This window comes from Schistocerca cancellata, chromosome 3 (assembly GCF_023864275.1).
Source record: "Schistocerca cancellata isolate TAMUIC-IGC-003103 chromosome 3, iqSchCanc2.1, whole genome shotgun sequence".
Lineage (NCBI taxonomy): Eukaryota > Metazoa > Arthropoda > Insecta > Orthoptera > Acrididae > Schistocerca > Schistocerca cancellata.
In genome coordinates, this window is record NC_064628.1 from 545,302,582 (window position 1) to 545,327,913 (window position 25,332).

At 41.6% G+C, this 25,332-nt stretch overlaps 1 protein-coding gene across 1 annotated transcript in view; it reads right to left on the bottom strand.

The window, feature by feature from the left end:
* The window catches only part of LOC126175382 (nucleoporin Nup188), a 294,589-nt gene that overhangs the window by 15,741 nt on the left and 253,516 nt on the right, over positions 1–25,332 (bottom strand). The window contains exons 22-23 of the mRNA XM_049922156.1: positions 19,601–19,764; positions 789–1,008 (exon numbers count right to left, since the gene is read on the bottom strand). Of these exons, the coding sequence (XP_049778113.1) occupies positions 789–1,008; positions 19,601–19,764 (384 nt within the window). The remainder of the gene's footprint in view (positions 1–788; positions 1,009–19,600; positions 19,765–25,332) is intronic.

Genomic DNA, 25,332 nt, shown 5'->3' on the forward strand with positions numbered 1-25,332 from the left:
CGGAAGTCCTCCGGCAACATTCAGGAACTAGCACTCCTGGAAAAAGAAGTGAAGGCCTGCAAGGTTGCAAGAGGAATTACGTGAGTTTTGGAAGAAAAGAAATTAAGCACCGGTAGAAGTAAAGCAGTGATGGTGGGTCATGCTCGGATAGCTCAGTTCGCTGAGCACTTGTCTGCGAAGGGCAAAGGTCTCAGGTTCAAGTCCAAGTCTGGCACACAGTTTTAATCTGCCAAGTTTCAAAATGGCACACACTCCACTGTAGAGTGAAAATTCTTTTTGAAATCTTTGTTTTCTCAGAATTTTTTCAAATTTTGTTATTAAAGCATGGTGTGTCTGTTCTGCACTTCATCCAGTTACACAGCATATACTCATCCAGAGCATGACTTATTACTAGTTTTAAACTTTGCCCATACTTCCTATGTATCCATCTCACTGGAACTAAATGACATCCTGTCCTTGTCTTAGTAGGATGCTAACAACTGCTTATCTCTTTCCAGCATAAAAACTCTCCCAGCCTGCTGGATGGATTTATTAACTGATTAATAAAGCATTCTCAATACATTTCAATGCTGTGTGTAATTTTCTTTTCCAGGTATGGCAAGCAAGTACTAATGCAAGGAAATAAAGATTAAAAATGAATAGAAAAGCAACACTGGTCAACAGAAGACAGAACAAAAAAAGTAAAATATACCTGTACTAAAGCTGGACTTAAATTTGTTTCAGAAAAAATATACATTGAAACTGAGGCAAAAAGTGTGTTTTCTACAAAAGACAACTTCACAGGATACCTTTGACAGTGCCTGTGTGCAAATGTTTATCATTGTAATCAAAGCTCCAAATGTCAAATTTGGAATTGGAGAATCTTCATCTAACATTGGTGTGCTGAAAATAGTATCAACAATAGGCTGCCAGTCAACATATTCTTCCATTTTTCCATTTAGTAATGGTAGCAATCCTGGTCCAAATGGTCTTAAAATCACCAAGCACATGACTGCCATTTCCAGTAACCTGGAAGCAAACAATGAGCTATAGTCATTAGTAAGTAACAGCATTATATAAAAGTCCCAAGTTCTTTCAATTCTGAATATCACACTTTCAAATACACAAACTTGCAGCTGCTTAATACAGCAGATTCTGAAACATAAATATCTTAAGTTACAGTGTGAGCATCTGTTGTGGAGATTGTTGTGTTTTTTTTTTTTTTTTTTTTTTTTTTTTTTTTTTTTTTTTTTTTTTTTTTTTTTTTGGGCGCAAAACTGCTATGGTCATTAGCGCCCGGTCCGTGACTTAGGAAACAGTAAAAACCGAAAATGGAAACCACCAGCAATGGGAACGAAACTCAAAAAATTGGAGAAACTAAAAGCAGAAGGAAGGCTTAAAAGTCCACAAGTCCACTACAGAAAGGGGTTGGTTGTCCCCAAAAAAAGCTTCAAATGACTGACGTCATTTCACTGGCACTAATAAACTTGAGAACGCGATCGGCTGAGCGCGTGTCATCTGCTAAAATTGACGATATATCAGTCGACAGCTGTAGACGGGCGCGTAACGGAGTTAAATAGGGGCACTCAATTAAAAGGTGTCTTACCATCCACAGCTGAGAGCAGTGGGGACAGAGTGGGGGAGGATCGCCGCTTAAAAGATGTCGATGGCTAAAAAGACAGTGCCCTATCCGGAGTCTAGTTAAAATTACCTCCTCCCGACGACGCGTTCGGGAGGAAGAGGTCCAAGCACAAGGAAGAGCTTTCACGTCCCACAATTTATTATGGGGAAGTGTCAACCAATGTGCGTGCCATAAAAGAACAACACGACCACATAAAACGCTCCGTAGATTGGCGAAGGGAATCAAAGGGAATCAATTGAATAGCTGGCCGAAGAAGAGAGACTGCAGCCTTGGCCGCAATATCGGCTGCCTCATTTCCACAGATACCAACATGTCCCGGGAGCCAGAGGAACGCCACCGAGACGCCCCCCAGGTGGAGCAAGCGCAGACAGTCCTGAATCCGGTGGACCAGAGGGTGGACAGGGTAAAGAGCTTGGAGACTGAGGAGAGAGCCGAGAGAATCTGAGCAGATAACATACTGTATCCGCTGATGGCGGCGGATGTAGTGGACAGCCTGGAGAACAGCGTAAAGCTCCGCAGTATAAACCGAACACTGGTCGGGAAGCCGAAATTGATGTGGGGTGTCACCAACAATATAGGCACTCCCTACACCATCAGTGTAAATAAATGTGGCTTCCTTCATCTGTGCACATAGAGCATCAAATGCCCGACGATAAACAAGTGAAGGGGTGCCATCCTTGGGAAATTGACAAAGGTCACGGAGCAGGCAGATCCGGGGACGGAGCCAAGGCGGTACTATACCCCAAGTTGTCAAGAAGGTTTTAGGAAACTGGAAGGAAAGAGAATGGAGCGGTTGACGGAAGCGGACTCCTGGTGGTAGTAGGGAGGAGGGGCGGCCTGCATACCCTACATCAAAGGAGGCGTCGAAAAAAATGTCATGGGCTGGATTAGCAGGCACGGAAGACAGATGTCTAGCATAACGACTCAGGACTGCTCGCCGATTGGACAGTGGAGGTTCAGCAGTCTCAGCATAAAGGCTTTCCATTCCACAGGGCTGGTGTAAAAGGCTCCAGACACTAAACGTAATCCACGGTGGTGGATAGAGTCGAGACGACGAAGAATAGACGGCCGAGCAGAGGAGTAAACTATGCTTCCATAGTCCAATTTCGAGTGCACTAAGGTGCGATAGAGGCGGAGAAGGACCACTTGGTCCGCTCCCCAGGAGGTACCATTCAGGACACGGAGGGTGTTGAGCGATCACAGACAGCGAGCCGAAAGGTAGGAAACGTGGGAGGACCAGCACAGTTTTCTGTCAAACATAAGACCCAAAAATTTAGTGACGTCCGAAAACGGAAGGTTGACAAGTCCTAGATGTAAGGAGGGTGGAAGAAACTCCTTACGTCGCCAAAAATTAACACAAACGGTCTTACTGGGAGAAAAACGGAAGCCGGTTTCGGTGCTCCACGAGTAGAGGCGATCGAGACATCCTTGAAGACGTCGTTCAAGAAGGCTGGTCCGTTGAGAGCTGTAGTAGATCGCAAAATCGTCCACAAAGAGGGAGCCCGAGACATCAGGAAGGAGACAATCCATAATTGGATTTATGGCAATAGCAAACAGTACAACACTTAGCACGGAGCCCTGGGGTACCCCGTTTTCTCGGGAGAAAGTATGGGAGAGAGTAGTGTTCACCCGCACTCTAAATGTGCGCTCTGCCATAAATTCGCGAAGAAAAAGGGGCAGCCGACCTCGAAAACCCCAAGAGAACAGTGTGCGGAAGATGCCTGTCCTCCAGCAGGTATCGTATGCTCTCTCCAGATCAAAAAATATTGCTACTGTTTGGTGTTTCCAGAGAAAATTGTTCATGATATAAGTGGAGAGAGCAACAAGATGGTCAACTGCAGAACGATGCTTTCGGAAACCGCATTGGGCAGGTGTTAAAAGACTGCGGGACTCCAGCCACCAAGCTAAACGGCAATTCACCATACGCTCCAAAACCTTACAGACACTACTCGTGAGAGAAATGGGGCGATAGCTAGAGGGGAGATGTTTGTCCTTTCCAGGTTTCGGAACAGGAAGGACGATAGCTTCCCGCCATCGTCTGGGAAAAGTACTGTCGGTCCAAATTCGATTATAAATGCGAAGGAGGTAACGCAGACTATGGGTTGATAAATGCAGCAACATTTGGATGTGGATACCATCCAGTCCTGGGGCGGAGGAGCGAGAATAGAGTGCATGTTGGAGTTCCCGCATGGAGAAAACAGTATCATAGCTTTTGCGATTTTCAGAGAAGAAAGCAAGAGGTTGCACTTCCACTGCACGTTTCTTCGGGAGAAACGCTGGTGGGTAATTTGAAGAGCTCGAAATCTCAGCAAAGTGTTTACCCAAGGAGTTAGAAATTGCGACGGGGTCCACTAATGTATCACGCACGACAATGAGCCCAGAGATCGGGGAGAAACTAGGCACGCCTGATAACTGTCGAAGCTGACTCCAAACTTCCGAGGAGGGAGTGAAGGTGTTAAATGAGCTAATAAAGAATTTCCAGCTTGCCTTCTTGCTATCGCGGATGACGCGACGGCATCGCGCACGGAACTGCTTATAGCGGATACAGTTGGCCAAAGTAGGATGGTGACGGAAAACGCGAAGAGCACATCGCCGCTCACGTATTGCGTCACGGCATGCCTCGTTCCACCAAGGAACTGGGGGGCGCCGGGGCAATTCGGAGGTGCGTGGTATTGAACGTTCCGCAGCTGTAAGAATAATGTCGGTAATATGTGTGACCACATCATCGACGCTTGGAAAGTGACGGTCATCGAATGTTGCTAGAGACGAAAAAAGTGTCCAATCGGCTTGGGCAAACTTCCAGCGTCACGGGCACATATAGGGCAGTTGAGGCTGCAGTCTAAGGACACACGGAAAGTGGTCACTCGAGTGTGTATCATCAAGGGCGAACCATTCGAAGCGCCAAGCTAGCGGAACAGTACCGACCGAAAGGTCCAAATGAGAGAAATTTGTCGTGGAGGCAGACAAAAATGTAGGGACCCCAGTGTTGAGGCAAACTAGATCTGCTTGATGGAAGACGTCTAGCAACAGTGAGCCACGTGGACAAGGATGTGGAGATCCCCAAAGCGGGTGGTGGGCATTGAAGTCCCCAACCAGCAAATAGGGGGGTGGAAGCTGACCAAGAAGATGAAGGAGATCAGCCTGTGCCAATGGTGTGGAAGATGGAATGTATACAGTGCAAAGAGAAAATGTATATCCAGAAAGGGAAAGACGGACAGCGACAGCTTGGAAGGAAGTGTTTAAGGGGATTGGGTGATAATGGCGAGTATCATGGAGAAGAATCATGAGTCCTCCATGGGCTGGAGTGCCTTCAACAGAGGGAAGATCAAATCGGACGGACTGAAAATGGGGGAGAACAAAGCTGTCATGGGGACGCAGCTTTGTTTCCTGAAGACAGAAGATGACCAGCGAGGAGGATCGTAAGAGGATCGACAATTCATCCCGATTGGCTCGAATGCCGCGGATATTCCAGTGGATAATGGACATAGGGTGAACAGAAAATGGAGGAATGTGACCAAGGTTGCCGTCAACTCAACGACTGCTCAGAGCATGCGACTGACAGCATGGAATGGCATTCAGCCGAAGGCAGAAGATCCTGATCCATAGGTTGTTCGGGAGCAGCTCCTGCCACCAGCGATCGGCCGGTTGATCGGCTGCCAGCAGTGTGCCTCAGCGACACAGATGATGGCCGAGGGCGATTTCCGCCAGGCGGTGCTGTAGATGAGACACGCCTTGGCGGAGAAGGAGATGAACTGGGTTTCTTATTAGCCTTCTTGGAAATATGTTGTTTAGATGAAGGAGGAACTGATGGTTGTGAAGTTGGGGTACGTAAAAAAATCTTCACGAGTATGTTCTTTTTTTGAAGTCTTGGTGTCTGACTTTTGGGCTCGAGATATAGCAGAACCCGATGAAGGGTGCGCCGTAGAGTGGGCAGGCGAAAGTGGTGAGGTCGAATGGGCGATCTTTGCGCTGGCCGATCTGACGACCGTGGCACTAAAGGTGAGGTCGCAAGTCTGCGTGGCCGCCTCCTTTGTTGGCTGAGGAGAAGCAAGGACAGTGCTGTATTTTCCTGTCTGAGGCATGGTGGGCTGTCGAATGGCGAATAATTTTAGAGCAGCAAAGGTCGACACCTTTTCCTTCACTCTGATTTCCTGGATGAGCTTTTCGTCTTTAAAAATGGGGCAATCTCGAGAGGAAGCAGCGTGGTCACCCATACAGTTGATGCAGCGAGGGGATGGAGGTGGACAAGCACCCTCATGAGCATCCTTGCCACACGTAACACATTTGGCAGGATTGGAACAGGACTGACTGGTGTGACTGAACCGCTGACACCGATAGCAACGCATAGGGTTTGGGACGTATCAGCTCGGGTAATCACCCCTCCCTGGGCCTGGCCATTACCAGGGGGTACGTACGTGTCCTACCTGTCTACCCGGGGCAGGGAATTACGTGTTACCCCGTCACCGGCTACGCACAAAAATGCGTGGGTCGGCCTTCAGACACGCACAGGGAGGAAGAAAGAGAAAGGGAAAAACAAAGAAAGGTAAAGGAAAGAAGAGAGGTCTCAAACGCTGCAGCGGAGAAAAGGGTAAAGAGAAGAGGTAAGGAAAAGAGAAGGACAAAGAAAGGATGAAGACATACAAGCAGAGAAGGCGAAGAATGCGTTACATTTATGAGCGTCCGTCTCTGGACGTAGGCACAAACCATACTCCCAGAGGGGGAGAAAGGGAAGGAAAGAGCCAGAGGTGTGGTGAGGGGGGGCGAAGATGGGGGATAGGGAAGGATGCGGAAAAGGAAGGTAAGCAGCCCGGAAAGGAAGGAGGGCCACATGAGCTCGGGGGTCCCGTGCTCGCTACACACGTATCCACAAAAGAGTTGTGGGCCCCCTGGGGGACTGTTGTGGAGAGAAATATATTATGCAACAACCACAAAATATGAGGAGAATCAGCCTACCTACATGAATCATTGGTACTTCAGTGATTATATACTTTCTACAACATAAATATAAATATTTAATGCAAAAGTGGGGATGAAGTTGACAAATAATTAATATGTAGGAAATTCCAAATGCAAGAGATATCCTAATGGAAACACCTGCTAACAACAATAATTATACATACACTGGTCAAGCAAAAGATAAATGCAAACAGAAAATGAATACAAAAAATTAGACTTTTTTAAGTTTCCTGTGCATTGCAATCAAACAAATAAATAGGGAACAAGGAAAGTTACGAATTTTTTGTGTATGTTAATGTGAATTCTTTTCTTTAATTACTTACTCTTATTTTCTCTTTGTTGCAATGAGATTACTTCAATGCTAAAATAGTGCCACAGATAACAGTATATGTGAATGTGTGGCTCTAAATGCCAACAGGGCTCTCTTTGTAAAAAAAAAAAAAAAAAAAAAAAAAAAAAAAAAAAAAAAAAAAAAAAAAAAAAAAAAAAAAACTAACTTCAGATTTTTCTTAGGTCATAATTCTACAATCTGACTGTCTTCTGCAAGTGCATCATCAGCTGTGGAGTCCAAACATAAATTTATTTTCTAAATGGCCTGCTCCGCATGGAAACTGTAGGTGTTTGTTACTTTGATGAACAGTGTTACTGAAAATGTATTTTTTTCTTCTTCCCTTTATGATGCATACCATAGGCATAGCCACAGCCATTCGTTGTAGTGCAATTTCATGAGTGTAACAACAATCACACAGTCCACATATTTGGGAAAATTAAAATTTCTTTTGATCAAAGACTTTCTCTAATAATAATTATTACTTTCTTTTTAAAAATTACACTACTCTCTCTCTCTCTCTCTCTCTCTCTCTCTCTCTCTGTGTCTGTGTGTGTGTGTGTGAGAGAGAGAGAGAGAGAGAGAGAGAGAGAGAGAGAGAGAGAGAGAGAGTTGTATTTCTCTTTAAAAATGATTCGTCTACCTCACAGTTAAGATGATCAAAGGATAAATACTACTACTACTACTACTACTACTACGACTAATAATAATAATAATAATAATAATACTATTACTCATCAAGGCAAACTACTAACCCAGGTATAGTGGGAATTATCTTGGCCACATGACTAGATACAGTGATCTTCCATTTCAAAACAGCACACATTTTTATCTCACACCATGGATGTGAAAAGTGATTGTGAAAAGTAATTGTGGAAAATACCTCTGTGGGAAGCCACAACAACTTCTTGTTAAAGCCATTAATTTTACTGACAATGAGAACGAGGAAGGTGTGAAAACTGGCCAAGAGCGACAACAGCGAGTTGTCGAGAGTAAACAGGAGGACACAACAAGAGGAGGACAGACAAAGGAGATGCAATAGAGAAATAACAAGTTCAGCAAGTAAACCAAGATCAAAAACCTACTAAGACATTGTGAATTTGGAACCTACAACAATGTGTAGCAAGATTAGTATAGGAGCACAGTGGAATCATGACTGACTATGGAGCTGCTGCACATGCTCCTACAATAGCATGAACACCTCGGATTTATTTTATGAGCACAACATGATATCATAAGAGCAATGACGTACTTGTATATGACATAATCTGCTACTAAACCGGGGGTTGCGAAAGCTCGAAATTTTGTGTGTGTGTGTGTGTGTTTTTTATTGTGCCTATCTACCAGCTATAAAATAGAGGGAAACATTCCACGTGGGAAAAATATATCTAAAAACAAAGATGATGTGACTTACCAAACGAAAGCACTGGCAGGTCGACAGACACACAAACAAACACAAACATACACACAAAATTCAAGCTTTCGCAACCAACGGCTGCTTCATCAGGAAAGAGGGAAGGAGAGGGAAAGACGAAAGGATGTGGGTTTTAAGGGAGAGGGTAAGGAGTCATTCCAATCCCGGGAGCAGAAAGACTTACCTTAGGGGGAAAAAAGGACAGGTATGCACACGCGCACACACACACACACACACACACACACACACACACACACACACACATATCCATCCGCACATATACAGGCACAAGCAGACATTTGTAAAGGCAAAGAGTTTGGGCAGAGATGGAACAGGAAGATAACTGTATCTAATCATGTGGCCAAGAGAGATATTTAATTTACCATGTGTCGGTAAGTTTTAAATCAGTGACAAGGTGCGTGAATTCAATATAGACATTAAAATTGGGAATCTGACCTTTCTTGCTTAAAACACAGTTAAAATCACCCTCCAATTAAAAGATGATGTGACTGTTTTCATAATACATAAATTTCTTCTTAAATACATTGACCTGTCTATTTTATTGCGAAGTTCCTAAACGTACACACAGATTAATTAGGATGGCATCTAAAACTGTTGTGTCAATTGCGCTGCCTAATTCTAATCTTTCAACTTTGGATACAAGTATTCTCTGATTAGAATGGCTGTCCTTACATTTGTTCCAAGTGAAACATTTAGTATTTTGACACACAGTTTTGCAATCAGACATCACAACTTTTTCCAAGTCCCTGATTCACGTAAATATTCCTTTAGAGCAGCAACTGTTGGTTCTGATGTTACTCTGGCCAACAAAGAAGTAAATGAATACATAAACAAGTACGTAAAACAGTTAGTAAATTACAGAACCTGCTGTCACTGAATATTTGCAACAAGGTTTAGTCAAAATGACATTACTTCAATTTAAAATTACTCCAGATGTTTCATTTTGATGCTGAGTTCAGAAGTGTATCAGAGTCATCAGTACAGATGGGATTTGTATCACTTCTTTCTTGAGATCCTTCCATAATTATCACACAATGCACATTTTTCGGCTCCGTGTTGTACTCTTAAGGTTTTTGTCTGTCTTGATTACAAGAAGTCTTTGGTTTGGATTGTGATTTGATCCAGTGTTGATGGGTATCTTCAGTCACAGTGTTTGCCTTTGAGGTTGTTGTTTCTGTAGGGGTCACAACATTTTCATGTCAGGACTTGCCCAGAATTTACAATATGAGCTTTACGTCACCCACAGAAATGTGAGATGGATTATTTTCCCCTATTTCCACTTCCACTGAACAGATACCATTGAATAATTGCAGTTTATGCAGTCTTGACCATCTTTCATTAACTACAGATTTAACCTCTTTGTACTTCAAAAGAGCATCTTTTATTAACTAATTATCAAATTTGATAAGCTCTTAAAAAAGGATTCGTCTGAAAGCTAGCAAAAGTTTTCAGTTTTGTTTATGCGCCTTTCAACAACTCAGTGCCTCAACTACCGTATTTACTCGAATCTAAGCCGCACTTTTTTTCCGGTTTTTGTAATCGAAAAAACCGCCTGCAGCTTGGAATCGAGTGCAAAGTAAGTGGAAGTTCTGAAAAATGTTGGTAGGTGCCGCCACAACTAAGTTCTGCCGTCGAATATATGTAGCGCTACACAAGCATGCTTTGCAGGCACAAAGATAAATACTGGTGCCAAATCCTCTGCGTCAGTACATAAAAAAAGGGGGTGGAAGATGAGCTTTTTTCTCCGCCCCGAGTTTCGATCACTGCATTTTCATACATTATCCAACGAAGTAAATACAAATTCCGTATTGCTCATCTTCAAATGCAGCAGCATTTCAATGTACTACAAAAATCCGACTGGTAAGGCAGTTTGGGACGTTTGTCAATATGGCCAACTCTACGTTCTGAATGTTTTCCTACCTGTGAGAAGAGATGGTTGCTAATAGGAACTTTTATGTATTGTGAATCACATTCAGTATTCGCTTCACCATAAGAATAATACGAATATAAACATTTTGCCATGTACTGTTTCGTGTTTGCTGCTATCTCATTTAAATCCTGTCTGCCTAATAAACTACGAAACTAGAGTGAGACAACAGCAAACACGTAAGAATATACATATCATGTCATGTTTATATTCGTATTATTCTTATGCCTAATAGTGGTACAGTCAGAAATGAAGCACGGCCATTGACTAGATTTTTAATTCTAAGATGACTCTCATTTCTGTGCAGAATGTAATGTACTAAAGAGGCATCTACAAAGATTTTCAAATGGAGAAAAATTTTCGCTAAACTCTCGTTCAGAACATCTTCTATCATACGTAGTCTATTATTTGGTTCTTGTTGATCATTATCAATGAAAGCAGCAGTGAAGTAACAATAAAGAGCAGTCTCTTGCCATTGTTTCGCTAATGAGACGATTCTTCACTTTTGTTTTTTAATTGTAAGCGGCGGTAGCATGCACAAAAGCAAGCCATGCCGCGAGCGTCGACAGGTCATAGACACACATTATCAGAATGCGACAAACAATGCATGACACAGTACAGTAATGCATTTTCAGCTTAGAGTGACGTAAACACCTATAACATAGAAAACGGCACTTATCAGATCAAAGAAAAATAACCAATCAATTCAAACCAGACGAAGCACGTGAAAAAGGAAGGGTACCCGTATAAATACGGACGGAGTGCCTGCCGCATAGCAATGGCTACCTGGTAAAGCTTAACTGCTAAGCTTACGACTCGAACCAAACTACTGTAGCTGTATCGTCATTCATTCGACCTAAATTGTGTCTCATATTACAATGGACCAACTTTATTTCAATTTGGAGGTGCAGCCTAAAACTTTTCTCTCCCCTTGAATTTCGAGTCTCAAATTTCAGGTGTGGTTTAGATTCGGGAATTTTTTTTTCCTTGATTTCGAGCCTCATTTCTCAGGTGCAGCTTAGATTCGAGTGCGGCTTAGATTCGAGTAAATACGGTATTTGGTGAGTTGTTATCTCAAGTCATTAAATTTTATTAGTATTATGCAATTTCAGTTTGTCAAAAGGACACTCTAAGTAAATTTATATGTGATGTATGATATGTGAAACAAACTTTATCTGTTGGTAAAGTAAAATATACAGGCTCTGACACTAAGTTTGTGAAATGCTCTAATACACTATCTGATCAAAAGTATCCAGATACCTTTCAGTGGACATTAATATGATGTATATCCACCCTTCACCTTTATGAACACTTGAACTCTGCTCGAATTGCTTTCAATGGGGTGTTTCAATGTCTGTGGAGGAATGACAGCCCAGTCTGCCTCAATAACTGAAACCAGAGAAGGTAGTCATGTTGGATGCTGGGGCAGGAGGGAAGTCAAGATTCTAACTCACCCCAAAGGCATTCCATTGGGTTCAAGAAGGGACTCTGGGCAGGCCGGACTATTTCAAGGATGTTACTGTCCACAAACCAATGGATCACCAATGCTGCTTTATAACAGGGTGCATGTCATGTTGATACAATCAATCATCATCTACAAACTATTCCTCTACTTTACACAGTACACAGGTGTGTAAAATGTGTTCGTATCCCTCCAAACTTTCATTTTCTTGAGTGTGATGAAGGGACTACACCCCACCACAAAAAACATGCTTCTACTGTAACACTACCTCTTACACATAATGGCAGGTAACGTTCTCAAGGCATTAACCAAACCCAAACCTTCCACCATATTACCATAGGGTATAGCATGGTTCATAACTCCAAACCACCAATTTTCAGTCATCTACTGTCTACGGGTATATCTCTTAACACTACCTCAAGCATAGCTTAGCATTGACTGCAAAAATGTGTCGCTTATGAGGAGATCCTTGACCATTGTACACTACTCTTCTTAAGTCCGTATGTTCAGTCATCTTGCTGGAACTCACTGAGTGACTCCTATTGCTGACTGCATACAATTTTCTACAACCATTGTCTGCAATGATCTGCAGTCCCTGTCTGTCAGTACATGAGGACTGTCTTGTCTTATTTAGGTGTGATTGGTCCTTTGCATTTCCACTTCAGTGTCACATCACTGACAGTTGACCTGGGCAGTGCACATTAGAAGTCATTCGGCCCTCCTGATCGACCCATTCTGTTGTTACTGTTTTTCTACTGACAACACAATACTCCCCACCAACTTCCATGCTGGCGGGTCCACCTCTGTTACATTTAGTGGTCAATTCTGCATTGTATAAGGGTTTCCAGTTACTTTTGATCAGACAGTGTATGTTTTTCAACTTTGCATAAGTTTTCTTCAATTTTTCTCTCTTCTTCTTCTTCTTCTTCTTCTTCTTCTTCTGAATATTTTTCTAGTTAGAAATTTCACACATGAAAGAAGTGAATGATCGTTTTATAATTGTCATATTTATCCACTACTATCTTCTTCAGTAGTGCGGTAGTGAACTTTTGCAAGATCAAAGATCAGAAAAATATTAATTACTCTGAACTCTACTAAAATTCATTACTAAAAAGTAATACTCTTCTGTTCTCTGAACATGTTTAATGTGACACTGTACCATTCCTTTGGTGCTGCAAATGTGTTTAATAGTACCCACTCACTGAGTCTTGAGTGCACTAGAATAATCAGATGTGCTGTCGCTCAGACACCCATGTACTGTGGACAAATGTCTGTTGATATCTAACTTTCTGTTTAAAGCACTTGGAATTTAACTGAGGCATGTACTATGTGTGCATTTGATGATGTGGTCTTGTTGCGATTTTCACTTTGTGAGGACTGATTTCACAGATATTGTCATTACTTTTTTACTGGGCATTAAGTACAACAAATTTCATTTTTATAAAGAAAAAGACTTTTTTTTAATTTTTTTTGGAGATTGTCACTGTGGACGTAAATGCTGAAAGTGTAATTCTGCTATACAGTGTCACAGTACTGACAGTCAGAACTATCTAGCGTGACAGTGAAACAGTTGGAGAAAGAGCAGGTTTAATTTTGGTGAACTTGGGCTTACACCAGGGCCTATAAAATGCTCCAATTATTCTGCCATTTTTCATTACATTTCTAACAATAAACCTGATGAAATTTTAAGTAGATGGAATTTCTTCATTTTATTTACACATTATGATAAATATGCCACAAAGAAACACTTCCTATTTTTCAAAGAGAAAGGTACAGGATGCGGAAAGGCTTATTGTGGTCTGTTTTCTCATGGCTAAGACAAATAAGCTGAAAATAAACTATTATTGGTCTACATGTGTACTTTTGAACACTCAATTTGCCAATGGAAATGTGTTTAGAAATTGCTGTGTGTAAATTTTACTATGGTCACACTTATGTATTACTGAAGTGGACAGTTCATTCAAAATCATGAATACTATAGCAAATTGTAGTGGCATTCCATAACGCATTTATTCTTCATCAAAAGTTCTACACTGACTAAAAATTACTGTTGTTGAAAGGGCGATTATCTTTTCAACAATTTAATCCTTCTAAATGAAGTAGCATCTGACGAAAAACATTTGGGCTGTGCAATGTGAGACTAGTAATGCCTACAAAGACACAGTAATGGAAACTGTTTCCAACAGTCTGGGAAAATAGCGTCACGTGGGAACATTCATGAAGACTCATTTGATACTTAGCTTTAACCAGTTGCAGTTCCATACACAGAGTAGTTATGAAAGTATTTGAACACTCAGATACACTAACTTTGAAGCTTCTCTCCAAATTACTTACTACACTGACTAACACACATACTGTAGTTTCAGATGCTGTGCTATCCATTTTATGAATGAAGCACAAAAGTTAAAAATATAATGTGTCAACTAAAGAAAAGTTATTAATTATTCATCTACATCTACATCCATACTCCGCAAGCCACCTGACGATGTGTGGCAGAGGGTACTTTGAGTACCTCTAGTGGTTCTCCCTTCTATTCCAGTCTTGTATTGTTCAGGGAAAGAAAGATTGTCGGTATGCCTCTGTGTGGGCTCTAATCTCTCTGATTTTATCCTCATGGTCTCTTCGCGAGATATACGTAGGAGGGAGCAATATACTGCTTGACTCCTCGGTGAAGGTATGTTCTCGAAACTTCAACAAAAGCCCGTACCGAGCTACTGAGCGTCTCTCCTGCAAAGTCTTCCACTGGAGTTTATCTATCATCACCATAACACTTTCACGATTAGTAAATGATACTGTAATGAAGCGCACTGCTCTCCGTTGGATCTTCTCTATCTCTTCTATCAACCGTATCTGGTACGGATCCCACACTGGTGAGCAATATTCAAGCAGTGGGCGAACAAGTGTACTGTAACCCACTTTCTTTGTTTTCGGATTGCATTTCCTTAGGATTCTTCCAATGAATCTGGCATCTGCTTTACCGAAGATCAAATTTATATGATCATTCTATTTTAAATCACTCCTAATGTCTACTAACAGATAATTTATGGAATTAACTGCTTCCAGTTGCTGACCTGCTATATTGTAGCTAAATGATAAAGGATCTTTATTTCTATGTATTCGCAGCACATTACACTTGTCTACATTGAGATTCAATTGCCATTCCCAGCACCATGCGTCAATTCGTTGCAGATCCTCCTGCATTTCAGTACAATTTTCCATTGTTACAACCTCTCGATATACCACAGCATCATCTGCAAAAAGCCTCAGTGAACTTCTGATGTCATCCACAAGGTCATTTATGTATATTGTGAATAGCAACGGTCCTATGACACTCCCCTGTGGCACACCTGAAATCACTCTTACTTCGGAAGACTTCTCTCCATTGAGAATGACATGCTGCGTTCTGTTATCTAGGAACTCTTCAATCCAATCACACAATTGGTTTGACAGTCCATATGCTCTTACTTTGTTCATTAAATGACTGTGGGGAACTGTATCGAACACCTTGCAGAAGTCAAGAAACACAGCATCTACCTGGGAACCCATGTCTATGGCTCTCTGAGTCTCATGGACGAATAGCACGAGCTGGGTTTCACACGGCCGTTTTTTTTAAACCCATGCTGATTCCTACAGAGTAGATTTCTAGTCTCCAGAAAAGTCATTATACTCAAATATAATGTGTGTTCCAAAATTCTACAACTGATAGACGTTAGAGATATAGGTCCTTAGTTCTGCACATCTGTTTGATGTTCCTTCTTGAAAACGAGGATTACCTGTGCCCTTTTTCAATCCTTTGGAACGCTACGCTCTTCTAGAGACCTACGGTACACAGTTGCAAGAAGGGGGGCAAGTTCCTTCGCGTACTCTGTGTAAAATCGAACTGGTATCCCATCAGGTCCAGCAGTCTTTCCTCTTTTGAGCGATTTTAATTGTTTTTCTATCCCTCTGTCATCTATTTCGATATCTACCATTTTGTCATCTGTGCGACAATCTAGAGAAGGAACTACAGTGCAGTCTTCCTCTGTGAAACAGCTTTGGAAAAAAACATTTAGTATTTCGGCCTTTAGTCTGTCAGCCTCTGTTTCAGTACTATTTTGGTCACAGAGTGTCTGGGCATTTTGTTCTGATCCATCTACAGCTTTGACATAAGACCAAAATTTCTTAGGATTTTCTTTATTTACGACGTGAAAAGACTGTGTGAAAACTTGTGATAGGTATCAGTAAACATACATTTTTTTGGCTCTGAGAACTGTTGGACGTTTTACTATGCTTATTTGTTTGAAATGTGTTTTTACAGTTCCAATGAGTGTTCATTTGAAGTTAACATATTGTTGTCACTCATTACCACTCAGGATGGAACAACTGAAACACATCCTCTGCCAGGGTTTAGACCACCTCTTGTCATGCTCTGAAATGAGGAACGTCCAAAAGACTATCCCTCCCACAGTGGTATTCTGCCGGTCACCGAATCTACACAATATCCTCGCCCATACCTACACAACTCCTTCTCCCAATCCCTTGCCTCACAGCCCATATCCCTCCAATTGACCTGGATGCAAGATCTGTTCCACACATCTTCCCACTACCACCTACTACAATCCGAACACGAGCATCACCTATCCTGTGAAACCAATCATTTAATCTACAGGCTAAGCTGCAACCACTGTGCTGCATTCTTTGTGGGCCTGACAACCAACAAGCTGTTTGTCTGCATGAATGGTCACTGATGAACTGTGGACAAGAAACAGCTGGACCACCCGAATGCTGTTCACCCCACCCAACATGACATTCTTTATTTCAATGACTGCTTCACAGCCTGCACCATTTTGATCCTTCCCACCAACACCAGCTTTTCCGAATTTCACAGGTGGGAACTCTACCTGCAATATATCCTACCTTCTCATAATCCTCCTGGCCTCAACCTTCATTAGTCATTGTCCTCACCCATCTAGCCCGTTCCCCGTTCCCATTCCAGCACTACACATCCCTCTATTTCACCCACACAAACCCACAGTCCTTTTACTTCTCTCCTTTTCCAATAACCCCCGCCCCCCTCCCCCCGACTACCTTCCTTCTAACTTCCTGACGGCACCTAGCAGCCCATCCTCTCTCCACCTCGTCCCCGTATGCTCCTACAAGCAGTGCTTTACTGTCCCCCACCCCTACCCTACCATCTCTCCCTCTCCCTGCCCCAACCTCCTCCTACCCCCACCACTCGGTTGCTTCTCCCATCATGCACTGCTGTTCGCAGTGTGGCCTCACCAGCCAGACTGTGTTCATTTGTGTGTGATTTACATTTGCATGAGTGTGTGTGTTGTCTATTTCCAATGAAGGCCTTTTTGCCTGAAAGTTTACTTTCTGACAGTTTTCTTGTTGTGCCTATTTGCGACTCAGCATCTCCGCTATATGGTGAGTAGCAACTATCCTTTAATATTGTTACAAATTACTGTGCCAACACAGATGAATGGGAAAGATCCGAATTTTTTGTGTTCCATATAATGTACTTCATAACTTAATCGCAAAAAATTAGAAATTAAGCATTAATAAATTGAAGAGAGCAAAAACTAAGATCATTATCGATTTCCGATACGCAAGAGGTATATCAAAAGTTAAGAAATCCATTGACAAGCAAATAAATAGCCGGCTGGAGCTGTAATATAGTCACACTGTTCGCTCTGTATACATGTTACCGACAGGCAATCTTTTGTCATGTGACTAAGCACTCCGTTTTCTATAGCATAAGGAATACACTGCACATGAATATACCAAGCAGGTAACATGAAACAGATTTGGGAAAGAAGGAGCAAAAAGATTATTAGTGGGGTGCACAATGAATATCATAGAATTAGAGCAATATCACAGATGTTTAATATATTTCTTTCACATATAAATGGCACAGTAGGATACTGTGGACTATTTACTTTCCGAAATAAACCTTAGACTCCTATGCAGGCTGTGAAATTGTATGAATTGTGTCACAATAACTGCCCTCCATAAGTTTGGAAACACCTAGTGATTAAGGACTATGGAAAGGAAATAAAATAAAAAAAATGCATTTTGTTGTTTTCTAAAAGTTTATTAAGTGTTATCTGGCCACACGGAGAAGAAGAGCTTCAGAACTTCCACGAACATCTCAACCAGCAGCAAAGCAAAATTCACTTTACCATGGAGATTGAAAAGAACGGGGTACTGCCTTTTTTCAGCCAAGCGGGAAGTTTGGACACAGAGTTTACAGGAAGCCCACCAACATGGACAGGTACCTGCATGCATCCTCCCACCACCATCCTATGCAAAAGAATTCAACCCTGCAAGCTTTAACAAAGAGAGCCTACAGGATTAGCAATAAACACAACCTGCAAGCTGAACTACTGAACCTCAGGTCTATTTTTGGAGCTAATGGCTACGACATGAGGATGATACACAGAACGATGGCGCTGAAGCAGGGGGGCAACAGGGAAATGCAGAACAAAGCATACAACACCGTCATGCTACCATATTTACAATGGGTTATTGAACGTCTGGGCAAAATTCTCCATCGGGCAGGTATTAAGCTGATTTTTCGTAGCAACAACAAAATAAAAGACATTCTGGGCTTGATGAAAGGTACAATTGACAAGCTTCATGTCGGCAGAGTTTATGAAATTGGGTGCGAATGTGGACTAGTGTATGTAGGTGAGACTGGGCGTCCATTAAGCACAAGGTTAACTGAACATGAGAGATATATCTGCCTCAAACAATACAACAAATCAGCAGTGGCAGAACATCAGGAATAGTGCAGGATAAAGATCGAAATTCGAGAGGCCCATGTACTGGCAAAACAGCCATTTAGTTTGAGGAGGAAGATTAGAGAGGCTATAGAAATGGCCAAGCAACCTGACAATATGAATAGAGAAGACGGGCACCGACTTCCAGCGCCTTGGCTGCCAGCTTTGCGGAAGTACAGCTCTCGCAAAGTGACAGGCGCGTGGTAGGCCACAGCGGTGGAGGGTACACACAGTGCTGACGTGGCCTAGTCGATACTATGCAGTAGTCGCTGCTCAGTTTCCTATTCGCCGATTTCCACCAATGGCAAGCGGTAAATAAAACTCCAATGGAAAATGCCTATTCCCGCCAATTACAACACGCAATGCAAAGATCAATAAAATGAGCTCCTAATACCTTTCCTCCTCACCCTCACATCCAGTGACAACACTCCTCCATAGTATATAAGTACCCAAACTAGTGCTCATTCAGCAGTTAGAAATACACCCTGAGGTAGGCGCCTTGCAACCGTTGCCAAAACATCAGAATTTTATAGATGACAATGCGGACTCAAACCCAGAAGAATTTTATTGACTGACACTGTCAAACAAAGCTTTCGGCCAAAAAGGCTCTCATCAGAATTAGACAATTCTGATGAAGGCCTGTTTGACTGAAAGCTTTGTTAGACAACCTTTCTGTTGTGGCTATTTACGACTTAGCATCTCCACTGTACGGTGAGTAGCAACTATTCTTTTCATAACAAAGGAAAACACACATACATTCACAGAAGCAGGCATACCTCATGTACACATGACCACTATCTCTGGCCACTCTGGCCAGACCAGGTGGAGGGGCGGGGCGGGGGGAGGGGGGGGGGGGCGTCATGTGTGAGTAAGGTATGCTTGCTTATGTGAATGTGATGTGTTGTGTGTGTGTGTGTGTGTGTGTGTGTGTGTGTTTTCTTCCTTTCCTGAGGAAGATTTTGGTTGAAAGCTTAGTGTGTACCAGTCCTGTGTTACCTTTACAGTGAGTAGAAATCTATCCTTTTCATAATATTGTTGAGAATTTTGTTTCTTAAGGATCATTTTATTTCCCTTACAATACTAACACATTAGGACAATATCTGTTACCTGTTCTGAACTTCTACTATCTCTGGAGCTGATTCAGTTTCATCGCCTGTTAAAGAAGTAATTTTGGTGACTGGTTTTGACCGTGGCTGTTTCACAAGCATTTTAAGAAGAGAAGGATGTATCAAGAGGGCACCAGTATAGTAGAAACAGGCTTTTACTCCATCCTGTAAAGAGAAACATAAATTATCATTCTTAAATCAAATATGACCTTATGCTTTTCACAAATTATGACAAATATAAAATTGCACTCAGTATTGTGTTTGTCTCAAAGCAATGCACATATGAATACACTGAACTTTCATTTCTTAATAATACTGAATTCTGGTTTTACATAAATGATGTATGAGGTAAAAATTCTGGGAGGAATAGGTTACTGAGGTCCATGACTTACCAAGCAATAATTAAAATTCTCAATGTCAGAAGGAAAATCAACATCTTTTAGGGACAAACCTGTACAGTGTCAAAGTAATTACTGAAGAAAGAGGAAAAACAAGAATACAAAATTATAAAAAATCCATGAGCTAGATTTTTTCCAAAAAGCAAAAACTTTACAACACTTTCTCATTAGGTATCTGAGAAACAATGCCACAATTTGGGCTAATTTATTTATCATCATATCAGTTTTCCATGAATTCAGTTAAATGTCTATAAGTAATAATTATCGGAATACAAGTAATTGCGCACCATGTAGCTGAAGCATTGAGTAATTGACAAGCATACAAACAAAACAGAAAACACCACTGAGCTTTTGGACAATATTCAAATTTGGTGCCAACTAATACACACACACACACACACACACACACACACACACACACACACTAATTACATTAATGCATTTTTACGTACTAGTTATCTCTGAAGAAAGACATTGTCCAAAACAGCTTTGTTTTCAATCTTCCTTAAGGCATGCCAGTCATTCAATGCTTCAGTTACATAGTAAATGATTATTTTTACTTCCATTATATTATACCACCCAGGAATGTCCAGTACAATATGTACACATCTACAATGGTTAGCTTGCCACCGCATTACAATGCAAGACTTGAAAATGACTTTGTTCTGGTCCACAGCAGAAATTACATCAATAACATATGAAATAGGTATCCTGCCTAACTTGTTCTTGAAAGATTCAGTAGTACGCGAATATCAGAAATAGCATAAGGGAGACTATTATTGTGCATCATTGATCATGCTGCTGTATACTTAACACAAATAACACTAAAAATAAATTAATATAGCATCTTCAGTTGCTTAGCAACAGTCTCTGGAGGGGGAGTGGGTCAATTCTACAGACTAGTCTAGAAAATTTTAAGAAAGAGACAAGAAAACAAAAAATATGTAAAGCTTATTATACATTGTTTATCTTCATGCACCCCCCCCCCCCCCCCCAAGAACCATGTACCTTGACATGGGTGGGGAGGCTTGCATGTCTCAGCGATACAGATAGCCGTACCGTAGGTGCAACCACAACGGAGGGGTATCTGTTGAGAGGCCAGACAAACGTGTGGTTCCTGAAGAGGGACAGCAGCCTTTTCAGTAGTTGCAGGGGCGACAGTCTGGATGATTGACTGATCTGGCCTTGTAACACTAACCAGGATCTCCGGGCGGGGACTACTCAGGAGGACGTCGTTATCAGGAGAAAGAAAACTGGCGTTCTATGGATCGGAACGTGGAATGTCAGATCCCTTAATCGAGCAGATAGGTTAGAAAATTTAAAAAGGGAAATGGATAGGTTAAAGTTAGATATAGTATGAATTAGTGAAGTTCGCTGGCAGGAGGAACAAGGCGAATGCAGGATTAAAAACAAATAAGGGTAATGCAGGAGTCGGTTTAATAATGAATAAAAAAATTGGAGTGCGGGTAAGCTACTACAACAGCATAGTGAACCATTATTGTGGCCAAGACAGACACGAAGTCCACACCTACTAGAGTAGAACAAGTTTATATGCCAACTAGCTCTGGAGATGACGAAGAAATTGAAGAAATGTATGATGAAATAAAAGAAATTATTCAGATAGTGAAGGGAGACGAAAATTTAATAGTCATGGGTGACTGGAATTCTGTAGTAGGAAAAGGGAGAGAAGGAAACGTAGTAGGTGAATATGGATTGGGGCTAAGAAATAAAAGGGGAAGTCGCCTGATAGAATTTTGCACAGAGCACAACTTAATCATAGCTAACACTTGGTTCAAGAATCATAAAAGAAGATTGTATACATGGAAGAAGCCTGGAGATACTGACAGGTTTCAGATAGATTACATAATGGTAAGACAGAGATTTAGGAACCAGGTTTTAAAGTGTAAGACATTTCCAGGGGCAGATGTGGACTCTGACCACAATCTATTGGTTATGTCCTGTAGATTAAAACTGAAGAAACTGCAAAAAGGTGGGAATTTAAGGAGATGGGACCTGGATAAAGTGACTAAACCAGAGGTTGTACAGCGTTTCAGGGACAGCATAAGGGAACAATTGACAGGAATGGGGGAAAGAAATACAGTAGAAGAAGAATGGGTAGCTCTGAGGGATGAAGTAGTGAAGGCAGCAGACGATCAAGTAGGTAAAAGATGAGGGCTAGTAGAAATCCTTGGGTAACAGAAGAAATATTGAATTTAATTGATGAAAGGAGAAAATATAAAAATGCAGTAAATGAAGCAGGCAAAAAGGAATACAAACGTCTCAAAAATGAGATCGACAGGAAGTGCAAAATGGCTAAGCAGGGATGGCTAGAGGAGAAATGTAAGGATGTAGAGGCTTATCTGACTAGGGGTAAGATAGATACTGCCTACAGGAAAATTAAAGAGACTTTTGGAGAAAAGAGCGCCACTTCCATGAATATCAAGAGCTCAGATGGAAACCCAGTTCTAAGCAAAGAAGGGAAAGCAGAAAGGTGGAGGGAGTATATAGAGGGTCTATACAAGGGCAATGTACTTGAGGACACTATTATGGAAATGGAAGAGGATGTAGATGAAGATGAAATGGGAGATACGATACTGCATTAAGAGTTTGACAGAGCACTGAAAGACCTGAGTCGAAACAAGGCCCCGGGAGTAGACAACATTCCATTAGAACTACTGACGGCCTTGGGAGAGCCAGTCCTGACAAAACTCTACCATCTGGTGAGCAAGATGTATGAAACAGGCGAAATACCCTCAGACTTCAAGAAGAATATAATAATTACAATCCAAAAGAAAGCAGGTGCTGACAGATGTGAAAATTACCGAACAATCAGAGCAATAAGTCACGGATGCAAAATACTAACGCGAATTCTTTACAGACGAATGGAGAAACTGGTAGAAGACGACCTCGGGGAAGATCAGTTTGGATTCCGTAGAAATACTGGAACACGTGAGGCAGTACTGACCTTACGACTTATCTTAGACGCTAGATTAAGGTAACACAAACTGACGTTTCTAGCATTTGTAGACTTAGAGAAAGCTTTTGACAATGTTGATTGGAATACACTCTTTCAAATTTTAAAGGTGGCAGTGGTAACATACAGGGAGCGAAAGGCTATTTACAAATTGTACAGAAAGCAGATGGCAGTTATAAGAGTCAAGGAGCATGAAAGGGAAGCAGTGGTTGGGAAGGGAGTGAGACAGGGTTGTAGCCTGTCCCCGATGTTATTCAATCTGTATATTGAGCAAGCAGTGAAGGAAACAAAAGAAAAATGTGGAGTAGGTATTAAAATCTATGGAGAAGAAATTGAAACTTTGAGGTTCGCCGATGACATTGTAATTCTGTCAGAGACAGCAAAGGACTTGGAAGAGCAGTTGAACGGAATGGACAGTGTCATGAAAGGAGGGTATAAGATGAACATCAACAAAAGCAAAACGTGGATGTTGGAATGTAGTCGAATGAAGTCGGGTGATGTTGAGGGAATTAGATTAGGAAATGAGACACTTACAATAGTAAAGGAGTTTTGCTATTTGGGGAGCAAAATAACTGATGATGGTCGAAGTAGAGAGGATATAAAATGTAGACTGGCAATGGCAAGGAAAGCGTTTCTGAAGAAGAGAAATTTGTTAACATCGAGTATATATTTAAGTGTCAGGAAGTCGTTTCTGAAAGTATTTGTATGGAGCGTAGCCATGTATGGAAGTGAAACACAGACGATAACTAGTTTGGACAAGAAGAGAATAGAAGCTTTCAAAATGTGGTTCTACAGAAGAGTGCTGAAGATTAGATGGGTAGATCATGTAACTAATGAGGAGGTATTGAATAGGATTGGGGAAAAGAGAAGTTTGTGGCACAACTTGACTAGAAGAAGGGATCGGTTGGTAGGATATGTTCTGAGGCATCTAGAGATCACAAATTTAGTATTGGAGGGCAGCGTGGAGGGTAAAAATCATAGAGGGAGACCAAGAGATCAATACGCTAAACAGATTCAGAAGGATGTAGGTTGCAGTAGGTACTGGGAGATGAAGGAGCTTGCACAGGATAGAGTAGCATGGAGAGCTGCATCAAACCAGTCTCAGGATTGAAGACCACAACAACAACAACAACAACAACAACAACAACAACAACATCTTCATGCAAAATATAGTCTGTACTCTGCCAAACCATGAACTGCCTTCCCTTGAGCAAACATGGTGCACTGTATCAAAACGGGGTTTACTGATGCTTGCATGCCACAACTATCACACACTGGTTGGTCATCTCAGCTAGGCTACTGTAGGCTATTTTGAATCATGTTCTGAAGCTAAATGTTCCTTACTTTCCTCTACAGACTCACCCACTTCAGTTGGCACCAAATTTGAATGCTGTCTCAGTGGCAAGGGCAGCACAGTGTGTTACACAATTAATCAAAAACAGCCTCCAAACTGTTGCACCAGATTCTTACAAGTCCCGGTACTCAGCAGAATAAAAGCATCATCCTAGTTTAAGACTGTAATGTCTATTATTTTTTAAACCTAATATACAGTACTTTATTTGGTCTCCAGTATGCACAAAATAATTTGAGGTTTCTTCTGCTTTCAGGGAGGAAGTTGGCGTCAACCCTGAGAAGTATTGAGATCTGCTCCATCCCAAGAAATGCAAAGTCATGTTTCATGTGAACAAAACAATCTCTTTGCAGTACAGAGACGATTTATAAAAGCCAGCAGCATTTTCAAGCTGTCAGTTCTGTGTAATATGGGTGACTGTCAATCAAACAAGGATCTTTAGGGCTGACATGTCATGAGCAGAAGCCACTAGATGAAGAGTTCCAGTTTACCAGTCTCAGCATGCATGTACGCAGGCGTGTGCGCATATGTGCTTGTGATTATATATATACTCATGAAGCAGTGGCAGGAAAACACACATTAAAAAAAATTATTTTACTTATGCACGCTTATGGAGCCAGTGGCTCCTCCTCCTGGCAGAAGGGGCAGGAAGAGGGGTGAAGGGAGAGAAACTGGAGAGCTTTAGGAAAAGGGGTAGAGTTCAGAAAAGCCATCCAGAACCCCATATCAGGGTTGACTTATCGGACTGTAAGTCTCCCCTGCTCTCCTGGCACTGCTTGGTAAGTAGATTTTTAACTATCCAATAATATAATATTGTCAAAAATTGATTACTTTCATTGTTATAACTATCCATCTATCTATCTTGACGAGCCTACTGTCACTTGCGTTCAGCCAAATTTTCTCAAACTGGGCAATCCCAGTTACCCTTGGATACACAGCTTTATAAATCTGGAGTGTACCCACAGCCCCTGATTCAAAGATGTAAGACTAATACGTTGCAAGCTGCCCAG